Here is a 16,783-nt window from a genome sequence, read left to right on the forward strand (position 1 = left end):
CAGGAACAGAATACAAGATGGAAGGGTGGGGACCCTCATTGCACAGAAGGTGTCCAGGTATTTGCTCTCTATTCCTGCAGAGGCCAGACAAGTGCACAGGCACCTTCCTTCTCAGGCCTTCTTGGACCTTCAAAATGGTCCAGGGGTGCTGCCCAGAAGACAGGAGGCTTGGGCAAGGCCTAGGCCACTGGTGGGGCCCATCCTCGCCAGCTGTCATCATAGGCAGTCCCGGCCCAGAAAATATCCCAAGAGGACAGCATAGATTTTGTCCATTGTCTTATTCACATGTGTAAGCTTACAACATGGGATGGCCCTCCTTCTATGTTGTCCCTGCCAGCTTCCAGGCTGCCTCTGAGGAGCTTAGTATCCATCTGTAGGAAAAGCAGGTGACAGTCATCAAAGAGAACCTAGAGAGGGGCCCTGCAGCTGGGAAGAGCTCAATGACTCACTGAATCCCCCCCTTTCCTCCACCTCTGCCCCATAGGTTTTTGTTTGGCAAACTAGCTGAGAGCTGGTGTTATTGTGGGCTCACACTGGCCCCAAGGGCTTTGCAGATCTTACGTCAATCCTCCAACACCCTTTTGAGCTCCGCATCATTGTTCTCTCCATTTTATGTCTGAGGAAACTAAGGCACAGAGAGGTGACATTACTTGTCCAAGTGACACAGTAAGTGGTGGAGCCAGGCAGGATAAATCTAAGTCCAGAGTAAGGACACGGTTTCCTAACCATTGGGCCACCTTCTCTAGGCTTTCGTAGGCTTTGGATGAGAATGGATCAAAACCCTGCTCTCCTTCAATTTGCCTTCAAAAAAAAAAGAAGAAATGAAGACATTTCCAGTAAAGAAAAACAATTTGTCATTAGCAGACCTGCCCTGTAAGAAATACTAAAGGGAGTCCTGGAAGCTGAAATGAAAGTACACTAGATGATAACTTGAATCCACACAAAGAAATAAAGAACTCCAGTAAAGGTAACTAGGTATTATGGAAGACAATATAAACATTTTTATTTATAATTCTTTTTTTTTTGGTCTGTAATTCTGTCTTTAAAAGGCAAATAAATAAATAAAAGGCAATTGCATAAAGCAAGAATCACAAAACTGTTGACAGGCTTATAATGTATAATGGTAAAATTTGCATGAGAAGAATGGTGTGAAACAGTGAGGAGGGACTAGAGCTATAATGAAGCAAAGTTTTTGAACACTATTAAAATTAAGTTAGTATTAATCTGAATGATATAGATTTCAATTAAGACGCTAGTTGTAATCCCCAGAGCAACCACTATGAAAATTACTCAAAAATATACTGTAAAGGAAGCAAACGGTAGCTAGGCTGGCTGACCAAGAAAGAGTCCCAGAAGCAATTTATAGTTGATTCCTTAAATTGATCTATAGCTTCAACACAATCCCTATTAAAATCCTATCGTTTTGGTTTTGGGGGGCAGATATTGAGAAGCTGATCCTAAAATTCCTATGGAAATGCAAAGGACCCAGAACTAAAGGGCATGGTGGCCGCAGGCCCAAGACCCCAGCACTGTGGACTGTGCTCAGTCACCCCGTGAACTCTGGGATCACTTAAGTCACTCAGAGATCAAGGAGGAAGAAAATGCACTGGGGACTCAGAGGAGATGTGCACACAGGGAGAGAAGATGAAGGCTTCCCCAGGTTTGCATTTGTAAAGCAGTCCCTTCTGTCATTTACGATCCGACGCTGAGGCCAACCTGATGTCAATCAAATCTTTGCTCAATCAGCCTTTCCCATCAGTAAAATGGAGGTAATCATACCTACAGCCACGTTGTGAGGTTTAAACAAACACTTAGTAAATGGTAGTGATGACTATTATGAAGCATTTTGTAAAAATGTGGCTAGGGGGCAGCTCGATGGCTCAGTTGGTCAGAGCGTGAGCTCTGAACAACAGGGCTGCCAGTTCGATTCCCACATGGGCCAGTGAGCTGCGCCCTCCACAACTAGATTGAAGACAATGAGCTGCAGCTGAGCTTCCAGAGGGGCCGCTGGATAGCTCAGTTGGTTAGAGCGTGAGTTCTCAACAACAAGATGCCGGTTCCCGCACGAGATGGTGGGCTGTGCCCCCTGCAACTAAAGATTGAAGGACAACGACTTAGAACTGATGGGCCCTGGAGAAACACACTATTCCCCAATAAAATTTATTTTAAAAAGTGTGGCTATTAGGAGGGCTGTGTCCTGAGTTCTGGCTCTATTACTTCATAGCTACAATGTCCCTGAGACTGTTTCCCTTCCCTCAGCCACAGGATGATTAGCTTGGAGTGAGGCAGCCATCCTGCACCTGCCCCTACTCACTCCTGCCCCCCACACTTCGATCTCTTCTCCACACTGCAACCAGAGGTAACTTCTGAAATAGTGTCAGATCACACCACTTTCTTTTTTTTAAAGATTTTATTAGGGAAGGGGAACAGGACTTTTATTGGGGGAACAGTGTGTATTTCCAGGACTTTTTTCCAAGTCAAGTTGTTGTCCCCTCAGTCCCAGTTGTGGAGGGCACAGCTCAGCTCCAGGTCCAGTTGCCGTTGCTAGTTGCAGGGGGCGCAGCCCACCATCCCGCGCGGAAGTCAAACCGGCAACCTTGTGGTTGAGAGGACGCGCTCCAACCAACTGAGTCATCCGGGAGCTCAGCGGCAGCTCAGCTCAAGGTGCTGTGTTCAATCTTAGTTGCAGGGGGCGCTGCCCACCATCCCTTGCGGAACTCGAGGAATTGAACTGGCAACCTTGTGGTTGAGAACCCACTGGCCCATGTGGCAATCCAACCGGCAGCCTTCGGAGTTAGGAGCATGGAGCTCTAACCGCCTGAGCCACCGGGCCGGCCCCACACCACTTTCTTAGTTAATAGCCTCCATTTGGTTTCCATGGCTCTGAAGAATTCCGCCCTCCTTAACCACTCCTGCAAGACCTCCTATGATGGGGCTTCTGCCCACCACTCCTACCTCATGGCATGCCTCTTCCCCCCACCCCCCTCACTCTACTTGGGTTTCATTCATTTTCTAGAATCCACAGATTACTTCCCACCTCAGGGCTTTCTGCCTAGGACACTCAGCCACCACCTCCCATGTAGCCACTTATTAAGGTCTCCACTTAAATGAGACCTCAGGGGCTTGGTCACCCTGAGATGGTCCCCATTGCTCACTGCCACAACTGCTGCAGGCCTCTTCCGGTGGCACTGCTCCCTGTCTGTCAGGACTCTACTCAGGTATTTGCATTCCTATGTTTTGTCTGGCTCCCCTGCTATTCGCTGACCATAGTCCCCGGGAGTAGATGATCAGTTTCTGGCAAGAAGGAAACATTCCATAGGTGTTTGAAGGATGAATGAAGTGGCTGGCATAATTCCTCGCATGCAGCTGGTGGTCCCATTTGTTACTTGCTCTTGAACTGTCAATGAATGGGGTGATTCTGGGAGATGAGGGGTGTGGGGACAGAGTCCCAGAGAGCAGTTTCCAGGCTCTAGGCCTCGTGTGGAGAGGTGCTGTCTCGGGGAGTAGATGGCCATCAGCTGTAACTAGTTGGCCATCAGCTGTAACCAGTTAGCCATTGGCTGCTGCCGTGGCTGCCGTGGCTGAGCTAGCAAGCGCGGACTGCAGCTAGCAAGTGGGGTTGGTTGGTGGGCAGAGAAGCAGACAGCAGGTTGCGGATCCTGAAGCTCCTGCTTCCTGTGTCTCCAACCCAGCCGCCATCGAGAATGTAGTGGTGTGACTCCCGTATCTATGGCTCTGTGGGTGTTCCTTTTTGGCCTCACCATATCTTGCATTCCTGGCGTGGAGAGTGCAAGCTGAGCCCCTGTATGACACATGGTGCATCAAGCAGAGTATGGTGGCGGCCAGAATTTTCAAAGGGGTAATGGAGCAGTTTATACGTATGAAAGCTGTTTTGCGAGCAGGGTATGGTGCCGGCCAGAACTCTCTGAAGGGCAGTGGAGCAGTTTGTGCGTATGAACACTCAGTCTCTGGAAGCCCGTGAGGAGCCGCGCCGGGAACAAGAAACGTGATTTGCTTGGGAGAAGTGTGACCCCTTGGTGAATTGGTGGTCCTCTCAAGCCTCCGGATGGCACGCCGCCCTATTGGCCAAAGCAAGCATCATCTTCCTCTTGGTGGTCTGCTGCTGCCGTGGGCTCCTAGAGTTGTGGACATTTTACACCGAAGGCCTCCACCCAATCAGATGCCTGGCGCAGCGAGCAGGATTCCGGCCAGGTAGGAATGGTGTCTGACTCTGGGCAGGAGGACATGTGGCCCCCACAGTGTGTGGTATCCAGTAGCCACTGTTCTCAGGAGTTGGACCCCTGAGGAGGGGTGGGAGGATGTGGACGGTTCTCCAACCGGCATAGGCTGGAGAAGGCGAGGGTCGTTGTGGCCGTGTGGGCTGGGAAGTGCTTGCTGAGGCAGCCCAGGCACGGGACTTCTAGTCCCAGGAGGAAACACTTGCTGAGTCCTCAGTGGAGGATGCAGGTGAGGTCAAGGTGGTCCCTCACCCCCAGGTTGGAGAGGACTTATAGCCCTCGCCCTGTGGAGAGGGCACACGTTGTGAGGTCAATGCACAGCCCTGGCGAATGACTGTGGACTATGGGGAATTGCCTTCCACCCCTGATTTGATGGACCGCTTGACTGTTTGCTTGGGAACGTACTACTATGTGGTGGAACTGGCAGATGTTTGCTTCCTGTGTCTCGCCTGGCCGCCAGTGAGACTGTGGTGCAGGAATACCCCTTGTTGGGGTGCAGGCGGATGTTTGCTTCCTGTGTCTTGCCCGGTCACCAGCGAGACTGGGGTGCAGGAATACCCCTTGTTGGGGTGCAGGTGGATGTTTGCTTCCTGTGTCTCGACCAGCCACCGTTGAGAATATGTAAGCACCCTGGCTATAGCCACTATTGTTCCAGCACAGTACCCTGAGAACCCTGGTTGTACCCAGGAAGTCTGGTTGTGTGTGCCCAGAATGACTGGTGGTACCCTGAGAAATCCTGGCTGTGCCAGGAGGTCTGGCTGTGCCCAGAAAGTAGTTGGACATTGAGGGACACCCCCTGAGACATTACTTGAACTGGACTGAAACTTTTTCTTGTGAGCTGAGTTCCTGACACAAGGCCCCTAGTGGAAGATGCTTGTTGCATAGCTTGTGAGGCAAGACCCTGTAGGGGTGGAGCATGGGGACAGAGTCCCAGAGAGCAGTTTCCAGGCTCTCAACCTCGCATGGTGAGGTGCTGGCTCGGGTAGTAGATGGCCATCAGCTGTAACCAGTTAGCCATTGGCCACTGCCGTGGCTGGGCTAGCAAGCGCGGATTGCAGCTAGCAAGTGGGGTTGGTTAGTGGGCAGAGAAGCGGACGGCAGGTTGCGGATCCTGCGGCTCCTGCTTCCTGTGTCTCCAACCCAGCCGCCAGCGAGAATATAGTGGTGTGACTCCCCCATCTATGGCTCCGTGGGTGTTCCTTTTTGGCCTCACCATGTCCTGCGTTCTTATGTGGGGAGCGGGACCTGAGTCCCTGCATGACAAGAGGTTTTTTTGGTTACTCTCCCAGGTTTCTGGTAATAGGATAGGAGACAGAAGGCAAGATCTGTTGGCATTTTTAAAAGGACATAAGGGATAAGGTCTGGCTGTCTGAGAATCTGAAGGAAAGGGTGCTTGGCAGGTGGGTGACCCATGGCATGGATATTCCCTATAATCAGTGAGCAGGTCCTCAACAGTGAGCTTTAGGAGAAGAAAGTGCAACTGGGGCTCCAGTGAGGTCTGGAAGCCTGTGGCTCTGGGACACTGTCATTACTTCACGGGATAGAACGGTTGGTGTTTGGGGGGAAAGTAGAGGAAACACAGGAATACCCCAGGTCTCAGCCAAACAGAAGAATGCCTAGAAGAGTAACCTCAAGGACCCTTAGAACATGGTGGCGCAGGTACGTGGCCTTCAGAATCCCAGGAAAACCTGAGAAACCCCATCAGGTCATCCAGCCCACTTAATGGTGGGGTAGGTTGGACTCAGATGTGGTAATAACCTGGAAGGATTTAGGCATCTTGTTGGCTACAGGCCCCCAGCCAACCAGAATCAAGGATAAATCTCCTCTCAGTTTCAGAGGAGACCATATGGTAAGTGGGGCCAGTAGGCTTTTGAGAAGCAGAAAGCAAAAATGCAACATGATGGGGGCTGAAACTAGATCCTCAGACAAGAATTTTTCAAACTGTGGGTTTTGACCCATTAGAAGGTCATGAAATCAATTCAGTGGGTTGTGACCAAAATGCTCAGAATATAACAGAAAATACCAAAGTGCACTATACATAGTAAGTGCTGTTTCACTAAATGTCTTGTGTGTGTACATGTCTAAATTGTTGAGATGAAAATATATTTCTTACCGTGAGTTACAATTTTTTAAAAAAAGTTTGAAAGCTGCTGCTCTTGAAAGGATAGACAACATGAAGGGTCCTCCCATCCAAAGAACAGGAGGCTGAGACCCCAACCCAGGGGTAATCAGACCCTACTTGGTTTTGGGGGGAAATCATTGGGTTTGGTGTCAGGCAGAGCTGGAGTCAAATCCTGACTCTGCATCTTACTAGCTGTGTGACTCCGAGCCAGACACCTAACATGTATGGCTTTGTCACTTGCAGGTGTAAGTAATGCCAGTAGAGACCTCACTGATGGTGGTGAGGTGCCTAGCCGAGAGCCAGCGCCCATAAGAGTTAGTGGTGTTCTCACCAGCAGTTCCATGATGTTGGTTCAAAGGACCCTTGGGGCAGCAGCCTTCCAGGCATTTCTGCCCCTCCTCCCCCTGCCCTGCCTGCTAAGCGGGGCATTTGGCTGCCAGGGATGCCCACCCCCTGCCCATCCATCCCAGCACCTTCCAGGGTGAAGTTGAGAAATAAGGAGACAGCAGCCTATAGGAAGGAGATCCAGGAGAGGAAAAAGAAACAAGTTTTATTTAAGCCCCAAACACTCGGCTAGAAAAACCGAAAAGGAAAGAGAGAGGGGAAGTAGGGAGAAGAAAAAGGACATTAAAAAAGAGAGAGACAGAGAGAACACAGCAACCCTTTTCCATTTAGAAATTGTCAAGTTCACTGACAGAGGTCACAGAATATCCACAGAAGCCATCACTGCTACACCAACACGAGCCCTACAGGGTGGGGTGTGGGGTGCGGAGCCCCGCCTGGGACCCCTCTCAGAGCCTCCGGCCTGAGGCTCCTGGGGAAACAGCATATAGTGGAAGGGGCGGGAGAGAAAGGCCCCATGCGAGTAACACAGCACAGTGAGCAGGGGCTGGGGGGGGCCAGGTACAGTGACCCCCTCCAGACAACTTAGTTTTCTCTTGGTCAAGCACACACTGATGGACAGAGCAGCGAGGCGCATGCATCTGGGGGGGGGGGCATTGACGTGCTGTGGGCTTTGAGAGGACCGTGGGGATGGGGGCTTGGGAGGGCAGCTGGAGCAGGTGGTGCAGGGATGATGGAACACACACAGGCACTCCCACACGCCTGGGTCTACACCCACGTGCACATGTACACAGGTCACACACACCTCCACGTACACCCGTCCACATATGTGGCCCATATACCTACAAGTCTCTTGCAGCTACGCATGTCTGCACACACACATTACACGCATTCTCACACGCAAAGCTCTTCGAAACCAATGTACAGGTGGGCACGTGCTGATGCCCAAGCAGGTTACATGCACCAAGGCGCACATGCCTCCCTGCACACGTGTGGTAGGTCACACCTGTACACACACATGCTTCTCTCCATACACAGTTAAGTGCACTTGTGCCAGTGCACACACACAGGCTGCATACAACTCCATGCAAATGCCTCTCAGCCCGAAATGTGCAGGAACCAAAGTGAAAGAAAGATGCAAAGCCCACTGGGCTCCACATGAGTGGGTGGGGTGGGGCCCAGGGCTCCCTCCATCTGCCCCTCACGGATGGACACTTCCCCCACCTCCCCCTACAAAGGGACATTCAACTTAGGACAATGACGGTGGGGCACACATTCGGGTCACAGGGCCGAGGGTGGGAGGTGGGAGCAAGTGAAAAGTAGCAAGCAAAGAGTAATGGAGTGGAGGGAGGAGGGGGCACCACTCCCCCCAACCCTCCCAAGTCAGGGGTCTCTGTACAGCCAAATCAAACCAAACCAAGTCACTGGACCACAGAAGCCAGGCTGATGTATCCATCCTCCAGCCCCCCTCCCCCGCCAAAACAGCGGCCAGGGAGAGAGTGCTGTGGTTTTTTTTTTCTTTTTTAAATATTTATATATATTTATATTACGTATATTATATATATATAATATGTAAATATATTTTTAAAACAATATAAAATGTTAAGACACTTCACTTAAATGTAAAGAGTTGCCTGCAATTAAAAGTAATTGCATCATTTATGAGGTCCTTTTTTTTTTTCTATTTTCCAGGGTTTTTTTTTTTCCGGGAGGGATTTTTTTTTTCCTCTTCTTTTGTTCTTTTTCAAAAAGGCTTACTTGCCTTTGTACAAAAATGATCCAAAGCTAGAAAACAAGGATGAACTAACAAAAACAAAACAAAAAAGAGAAAGAAATGAAGAAACACAACCCAATTTCCCCTCCCTCCCCAACCCTCAATAGCTCCCCCAGGCTCTCCCTAAGAGAGGACCTTCCTGCCAGGCCCCAGAGTCTATGAGGTGCTGCCCCTTCAATGGCTCCTTCTTTCTGTGCTTACTCGGGAGACTAAACCCAAACCCCAGTCTCCTGTGCTTACCCGACTTTGTGCTCCAAATAGGAATCCTGCTCCCTGGGGACCCTGCTCCATTCTCCTCCTCCTCCCCCACCCACATAATCTCCCTGCTGGCCCCTCGCTCTGCCCTCTGGGGGGCCAGAGCTGAGAACCAAAATCGGTCTCTCCCTCTCCATCTCAGGACCCCCAGCCAAAAGCCTCACTGCCAAGGCAGCCATTCACAGGTTGGGGGCCCTGACTGGCTGGTCAGACCTCAGGGACCCTCAAGGATCTCACCAGGGGTCACCCTTCCCCGGAAAACCCTCGAATCTCACAGCGGATGGTTGAAGGTTAAGTCACCCACCTCTGGACTCAGAACTGCCCCCCATCCACCCCCTCTGTATTATCCCATTTCCCTCACAAGACCCTTCCCACCCTCCGGGCCTCAAAATCTAATCATCTAGGCCCTTCATTCTTCCCCACCCACCCCCATTAAATAAGTTAATGTCATTTAAAGTGCTAAATTAGGGAACTAAAAGTACCAAATATCCCTCCTCTGGCTGCCCTCTCCCAAGGCAGTGTCCCCAGTATTAGGCTGTCTACCCAACCCACCATCCACGGCCAGCAGTCCAAAAGGGCCCCTTCCTCCAGTTGGCACAGGCCAGGTGGCTCCTCACCACAGGAAGAAGGGAGTCCCAGGAAGTCAACTCCCCTCCAAGGACACACAGATTCAAGGACCTCACATACACCATCCCCCCCAGGCCCCTCAAACTCTGGCCTCCCTCTCCAGCCCATCCATCTTGACTCAGGCCCACCAGGGCATATAGGAGAGAGCAGAGGAGAGCAGAGTTCAGACACATCCCAAGGCTGGACAGGAGGGGGTGCCTCCAGGGCTGGGGTCTCCCTGCATCCCATTTTCCAGCCTTATATTGGAGTTGGTCCACTGTCCAGGTTTTCCTCCAGGAAGGTTTCAATGATGCGGAGAGGGGATGTCTCGCTGCTCCAAGTCTCCATGGCTCAGAGTTTGTTTGGAGTGCTCTTGGGAAGTTCCGGGGAAGGCAGGAAGGGAAGGGAGGGTGCAGGAACTTAAAGATGGACTTGGGAGGAAGAGTGGGAAAAGAGAAAAGGGAGGGACCATGACAGGAAGAGGGCCATTTCAGAATAGGAAATCAAAGGAAGATGGTGTGTTTTGGTTCTTAGTTTTACTGTTTTGCTTAAAAAAACAAACAAAAAAAACACAAAAGATAATTGAAAGTGAATCATTTAAAAAACCAAAAACACCAACAGAGGATGGGTATAGAGAACTGAGGAGGGCCACATCTTTGGCAACCCTTCATAGGGTCTGGAGAATGGGGTGGGGTGGGGTGGAGATGAAGGGAAGAGTAGGCAGAGAAATGGCTGAGGTAAGGGAAGGGGGGGACAGGCTGGGCTGGAGGTGTCTGGGGGCTTCTAGAAGGAGATGGAAGAATTCCTCGCCCCAAACGAAGTCAATACGGGGATAGAGGTTCTGGAAGCTGAGGGCTTTTCTGAGACTGGGCTTGAGGTCTCATTTGACCCGCTCATCTCTTTAGATGGTTTAGTGGCCTGGAACAAAAACAGGGGTCAGGGATCAGAGAGAGGAAGGGTAAAGACTTCATGCTAGCCCCCAGTTGAAGTTTTGAAAAAAGAACACCTCTGCATATCCAAGAGGAAATTAACTGCAGAAGGAAGACACCAAAGGGGCATTTGGAGAGAGTGGTCCCCTTGAGCTAGGGAGTGGGGTGGGGAGGGGGGAGTGGGGAGCATAGCAGGTGCAGAAATGGGGCACAGAGTTGGACCAAAGGGCCTGGGAACGGGTGAAAATGTAGGTCCACGGTTACTGATAGGAAAGAGAGAAGGCGGAAGAGAGAGACCAGAGAAGTATAAGAGATGTCCCAGGGCCAGCAGACAGGGAGATGGGGAGTGGGGAAGGGACAGGGGAGGAAGGAAGAAGTGAAACGTTAGCTGCCACAGGGGTGCATGCCCTCAGAGCAGGGAGTAAGTGAGTTCTTAGTCCCAACTGGCCAGCCGCCCAGACAGGGCCCCTTTCTACCTCAGCAGGAGGCTGATTCTAAGCAGAAGGTCTTGTGGTGGCCACTGAAGAGAGAGCTTGCCTCCCTGGGGAGCACTTCTCTAAAGAACCCCCCACCCCCACCCTCCAAGAAGCTGGGAGAAAAGGCACTCACTGCAACCAGCCTCCTGCACATGGCAGGAAGCCCCACTGCATCCCATATGACTGTTTCTCCAGCTTTGAGCTGTGCCTTGTGAGTAAAGCAGATCACTCCCTAGTCACCAGTCGGCTCTTGTAGTTAGAAATAGCTGAATCCCCTCTCCACCTCCCTGATTCTGTACTGGTCCTGGAGGTCTGTATGGTTCCAGAGCCATCGGCATTGCCGGGAGGGGATGACATGTCACAAATGCAGATTCCTGGGCCTGCTCCAGAACCCATCTCTGGCGTGGGCTTGGGAACATGCATTTTAGGCAAGCACCCCAGGTGGTCCTGCTGCACATTTAACTTGGAGATCCCCTGGATTAGGGCTACACAAACTGGGTTTTCTTCCTGTCCCTCCTGGCCTTGTTTAGTTACTAGTGTGATAACCAAATCGTACTGATAAAAAAGACAGAAAGGAAGAGGACTGGAAACAGTGTTGTGGCCCATTGCCAGAGACCTCCTGCAGGTCAGGTCTGGGCAGGGTCACTCCATTTCCCATGACCTATATTATCAGCCAGCTGCTGGGTCACTCTACCAGATGCCTCACAGCAGGAAAGCAGACCGTGCCTCCAGCAGCCTGGAAAGGAAACGAGGAGATCGCATGCAGCCTGACCGCTGACAGTGAACCTGCCCTTGCTGCTGGTGGTCATTTCTACTTCCCCTGGGTACAGTGATTCACCTGGGTTTTACTCACCACACTGCAGTCTGCAATCTACATTTCCCCCTTTATGAAAATCAAAGCAGGTTCCCCGTTTGGGTCTTCTACCCCTCTCCTCTTTCCTGTGGCCACAGATTCCTTCCTCAAAAGGGTTCCAGGGCTGTAGCCAGAGATCTTTCAATTCACTCTGTCCTTTGCTGAGAGCCATGTGCCAGGCATGGTCCCTGCTCATAGGGTCCCAGTACCTTGGCCCTGAGAAAACTCATTTAACGGCAACCAAGAGTTCTCTCAATCCCTGTCACTTACCTTTGGCTCCTGTCCTGCTCCTCCTCGCCTCCCCTTTCCCCTTTAAAGTTCTTTCTTCCAAAGCTAGGTGGGAGGGGAGCATGTCTCCCTGTGTGTCTCATCACATCTCACCATGTCCCAGTCCCGCCATTGGTTTCCTCTTTGTTCTCAACCCATCTCTCTAGTTAAAAGGTTTTTCTGTTCCTTCACTTTAGCATTTGTCAAGAGCCTCTGTCTATTCTGAGCTTTGGTCTTTAGAACACCTGCCTTCCAGCTTGTACCTCCACCTGACTCGGGTATTCATTCAGGTGACGTGTCCTCACCCAGGTGACGTCCCCCTTCTCCCACAGCCAATACACGGCCTTTAAACATCAGCGCTCAGCAGCATTCACCCGCTTCCATAGATACCCCCACCCCTTCTTCTTCACAGGGACCTCTTGTGGTTGCTCTGTGAGCATCTGTTTGGTAAAGTCCTCTCAGGCCATCTTCCTTCCCAGGAGACCAGCCACAACAACATCCCAAACCCACTTTCCTGAAGCTAAGGAAGCACATGTCCAGCTGTGCCCAGTGACCCTACCCTGTGCTCAGAGTTCTCAGGTGACACAGCTGCTGTCTCAGAAGGTTCCTGTCACTTCCATCTCACCAACCTGGCAAATCTATTCCTCCCCTGTTGCTCCCAATTATGTCCAGAGAAGCAGAGCTTTGTCACCGTTGTGGCAGGGGAGAAAGCTCCTAGATGTTCAGCTTTCAGCTGGGGGATACTGGAACCATTAGCCAGGGCCCAGAGGGCCGACCCCTGAACCCCTCCTCTTCGCCTGGGTTAGAGGCTTAGAGGCTAGCACCCTCCCAATGCTTCGAACATGCTCACCTGTGCCTCCGTGCTGTGACACAGATTTCCATACAGGTGTAAGTCATCTTGATGTGGCAGACCCTGCTGGCGCCTCCTCCCAGTGCCACCTCCCCCCTGCCCACACCCCCTTCTGCCTTGGCTATTTGCCTGAACCAGGCTATCAGCAGAGATGGGGCTTCTCCCAGCCCAAAGTGGGTGGGTCCTGATGAATGTATAGCAACTGGAGCAATTCTTTCTCCTTGCCAGTGACCGATTTAGGCAGCGCAATGAGAAGAGAGGGGAGATCAGTTAGGGGCTTCTGGGAAAGGTTCTCTGGCTCCTAAAAAGATCTGTGTGCTTAGGACCCCTGGAATGAAGGCAGCCATGGGGGGAGGGCAGCATGATGAGCCAACAGGACCAAAATATGGAAGGAGCCTAGGTCCTCACATCCTTGAGCTGCTGAATTCCCAGCCCTGGATCCTCCCTGCTTCCTGACCTCTTTTGTTACATAACACCTTTCCTTACTGCTTAAGGCATTTTGAATCGCAGTTTCAGTGAGTTGCAGCTAAAAGCATTCCAACTGATATATGAAACCCAGTGCTGCTCCCCCAGTGCTCTAGTCAACACTATTCCGGTCACTGGGGCCACCTCACCAAGGTTTGGTGAAACCCACGAGGTTATGTTTCCTGGCAAAGCAGGAGAATCCATCAGGAAGATATAGCATTTGTCTCAGGCAGACCTGGGCTGAAGTCCCAGCTCTGCCACTTCCTAACCGTGTGACCTCTGTCCCTCTGGGGTCTTCATGTCCTCACCTGCAAAGCAGGGAAGACAGTCCCTATGGCATTAAGAGTCACATGAGACAACACACACAGAGCATGAAGCCCAGTGCCCGCACACAGGACACATGATAGTAGCTATTATTATTATTATATTATTTGAATATTTTAAGTCGGTTTTGTCTGTTTCCATCTGGATTGGGCCTGATCAGTGGCACATTCATTCATCCATTCACTCACCTACCCAACAAACGTTTACTGAGTGTCTGTGTGTGCCAAGCACTGCTCTAGGCGCTACAGGACTAAGCACCTGTATTTTAAGATCTAAAGTCGTTATGAGGATTAAATAAGATACCTAAGCTTGGTACATTAGAGGCGCGCTGGCTACTTTCCATCTGCCTCTCCACCCACTGGATCCCAGTCCTGCCCTATTCTGTGCCCTGCTGGCTAAGCCCCCATGCCTTTGCTGACTGGCTTCTGGTTGGGTTTGGCCAATGGGATTATGGCAGGATGAGGGGGTGGGGGTGGGGGTGAAGTTTCTTCTCTACTCCTTCCCTCCTTCGTGCCATGTTATAGGCAGCAGCTGCACCCTCCATAACTACAGCTCTTGCTGTCCCGCTCTCACTGGGCTCCCTAAACTCTATGATGTCCTGCCCCCCTTTCCCCAGGGAGGTCCAGCTTTCTGCTCTTCCTGGTCCCTGGGTACCTCAACATCCCTCAACCCTCTGGGTGGTCCCTTCATTACAGTCCCTTAAGGTGAGCCATCTGAGGAGATACAGTAGTTCACAGATTTCTCAGCCCTGGTAGAAGAGGAGGTATCCACCATTTCACATCTGCACCAATACCCCTGGGAATATGGCTCCTATCCCAATCCTGGGTCTTGAGCACAACAAGCAAGGACTTTTTTTCAATGTCACGTCCTCTGATTTCTCTGTAGTATCAAGCACTGTTGTACCATCTCCGAACCCCCCACCCATTTCTGTGTCTCTGGCCCTGGCATTTCTATTCCTCTCCCCTCATCACTGTCAAAGGCAGCTTTAAGCTCCAAGCGTTAGAACCCTCCATCCAGCCCTTGACAAATGTACTGTGTGACCAAGCACAGTGGTGTCTCCTTCCCTCTGGAGAACAATGGGTGGCTTTCAAAACTCTTTCCCACACGCACCCAGCGTTATGTGACCTCAGAACCTGCTGCTGGGGTTTTGTCCCCATGGTACAGATGAGAAGAATGGCTGCAGAAGGCAGAGGACTTTGACGACCCAAGGTCACAGACAGAGTTGATCTGGAGCCCAGAGGACTGAGGGCAAGTGACCCAAGATGGCTGAGCAAATTGAGGGTATAGGTTGGAAGGTACCAGGAGAACTGGGCAGAGGGGACCCAGGGTGTCATGAAGCGCCCTGGGCAGAGGTGATGAAAGTCACCAGGAGACCTCAGAAGGGCATGCGTTTAGGTCGTGAGGCATGAGATGATTTTTTCCCTGCCCCTTTGTAACGTTTCTTTAAAAAATTTCCACAAGGAATATGTATTATTGTATTAGAAAGAAGATATGCTTTTTTTTAAAGGAAGGAAAGCTATTAGAAAAGCCAACGTGAGAGAGCCATAGCCAGACCAATGGCAGTAGTGTGGAGAGAACAACTACGTCTGTGTAGGAGGGGAGGGGAGGGAGGAGCTCTCGGAGCCACCAGAGCATGGGTGGACGCCTGCAGGTGGGTGACATTTCCTGAGGGGAAAGCAGCTGAGGAAGGCTTGAGCTCAGAAGAGAGACTTGAGCGGGACCAGATGGAGTCTGGTACCCAAGGAGAGGAGCGTGTGGTGTGGGGAGAAAAGAGGCTGGGCACAGCGAAGTGAAAAGGCAAGCAGAGGAGAAACACTCAGAAAGGAGTTAGGAGGGGGCGGGGCTAAGGGCTGACCAGGGAAGGGTCCACACAGCACCCCCTGGTGTGTGTTGGGGGTATATACCACTCATGCTGCAGAGAGGTGGGGAGAGTCCCTTTGGAGGCTGGAGATCTAGCCAAAGCCAGTGGTGATGATGGAGGGCAGGCAAAGCAAGCTGAGGATTGAATGGAGGAGAGCGTGTGGAGGCAATGGAGGTGACCAGAGGGCAGGGGAAGGCAACGGGTGAGCAGCTGGATGCTGGGGGAGTCGTGACTTAGGGTAAGAGATGGTGGAGCATAATGACAGCGGAAGGAGGCGCCCCTGAAGAGGCTAAAGCAACTGTGCTTTGGCTGAGGGGTGTCAGTCTGGATTTAAACCCTGATCCCCCACTTGCTAGCTGCTTGACCTTGGGGAAAGCCTCCGTTTCCCTATCTGTCAAATTGGGGATACGGACCTTCTTCAGAGTGGTGAGTGTGCTATGAAATAACGTGTGTGCCTGGCACAAGTGAACACCCCATAAATGGCAGCTGCCGTTTTGGACATGAAAGTGGGACCAGCCTGGACAGGATGAGGGGAACTCATCCATGGTGGTGTCAGGAAAAAAGAGCCGGGGGAGGGACTTGCAGGGTGTGTCTGGGGCCCCATGAGGAAGACTGTGGGCCAGTGGGGAGCCAGTGAGGGGAGGCTGGTCAGGGGGCGGACAGGAGTGGATGGCCCATCTCCACTGGGTTCTCCAGGGAACCAGCAGGCAGGCAGGACCCGTGTACCAAGGGCTGGCGCAGGATCACGTGGTGGGAAGGGCTCTGGGATTTCTGGATCCCAGTCCTGGCTCGGATCCACCTTGCTCTGCACCCTTGGGAAGTCCCTTTCTTTCTCTGAGCTGCCCCTGGGTTGTAAAGGAGGCAATGGACTCGCCCATTTCTAACCTCCTACCTCTGAGCCCTCGTGTCACAGCATCTAGACATTTCACCCCCACGCCCACCCCAACACCCAGAATAGGCCTGGCATACCAGAGCTGCTCAGAAATATTTACTAAACCAAATGAGTCCACTAAAGGTCTCTCAACATCTAGGCCCAGGGACCACCCTGCAACTTCAGACCAGCCACACAGGGACACAGGGCGGAAACACCCATGGGTAAGGTCAACAACTCTACACACCATCCCCTAACACGCTAGTTAAATCTGAAAGAGGGTGCAGCACCCCTGCTGCTCCTTCCCCACGGGGAGGGGGGACAAAGTACCCCTCTCTTTTTTACCCCATCAAATATCAGCAGGAATGCATTGAAACCCAAACACAAGACTGAAAAGCAGATGCAAGTTGGTTTCTACCTCAGCTGGGAGATGGTCTAGGAGCTAAGAGGGAAGCTGAGATCAGAGTGGGTGCCCCAAAGAGTGGGCAGGAGTGAGAGCAGAAAGAAGGAAGCAGGAGAGGAGGGGAGCAGCAGCAGAGGAGGGGGCATA

General features: G+C 51.7%; 1 protein-coding gene across 5 annotated transcripts in view; it reads right to left on the reverse strand.

Moving 5' to 3' along the window:
- Positions 1-6,876: 6,876 nt before the first annotated feature.
- The window catches only part of SRCIN1 (SRC kinase signaling inhibitor 1), a 68,862-nt gene continuing 58,955 nt past the window's right edge, over positions 6,877-16,783 (reverse strand). For 4 of the 5 annotated variants that reach the window (XM_074319829.1, XM_074319833.1, XM_074319835.1 and 1 more), the window contains one exon: positions 6,877-10,255. In XM_074319829.1, coding sequence (XP_074175930.1) covers positions 10,121-10,255 — 135 coding nt within the window. In that variant the 3' untranslated portion in view covers positions 6,877-10,120. Of the gene's footprint in view, positions 10,530-16,783 lie in introns of all 5 variants that reach the window. The other variant, XM_074319834.1, reaches the window with a different exon arrangement.

This window comes from Rhinolophus sinicus, linkage group LG15 (assembly GCF_036562045.2).
Source record: "Rhinolophus sinicus isolate RSC01 linkage group LG15, ASM3656204v1, whole genome shotgun sequence".
NCBI classification, from domain to species: Eukaryota; Metazoa; Chordata; class Mammalia; order Chiroptera; family Rhinolophidae; genus Rhinolophus; species Rhinolophus sinicus.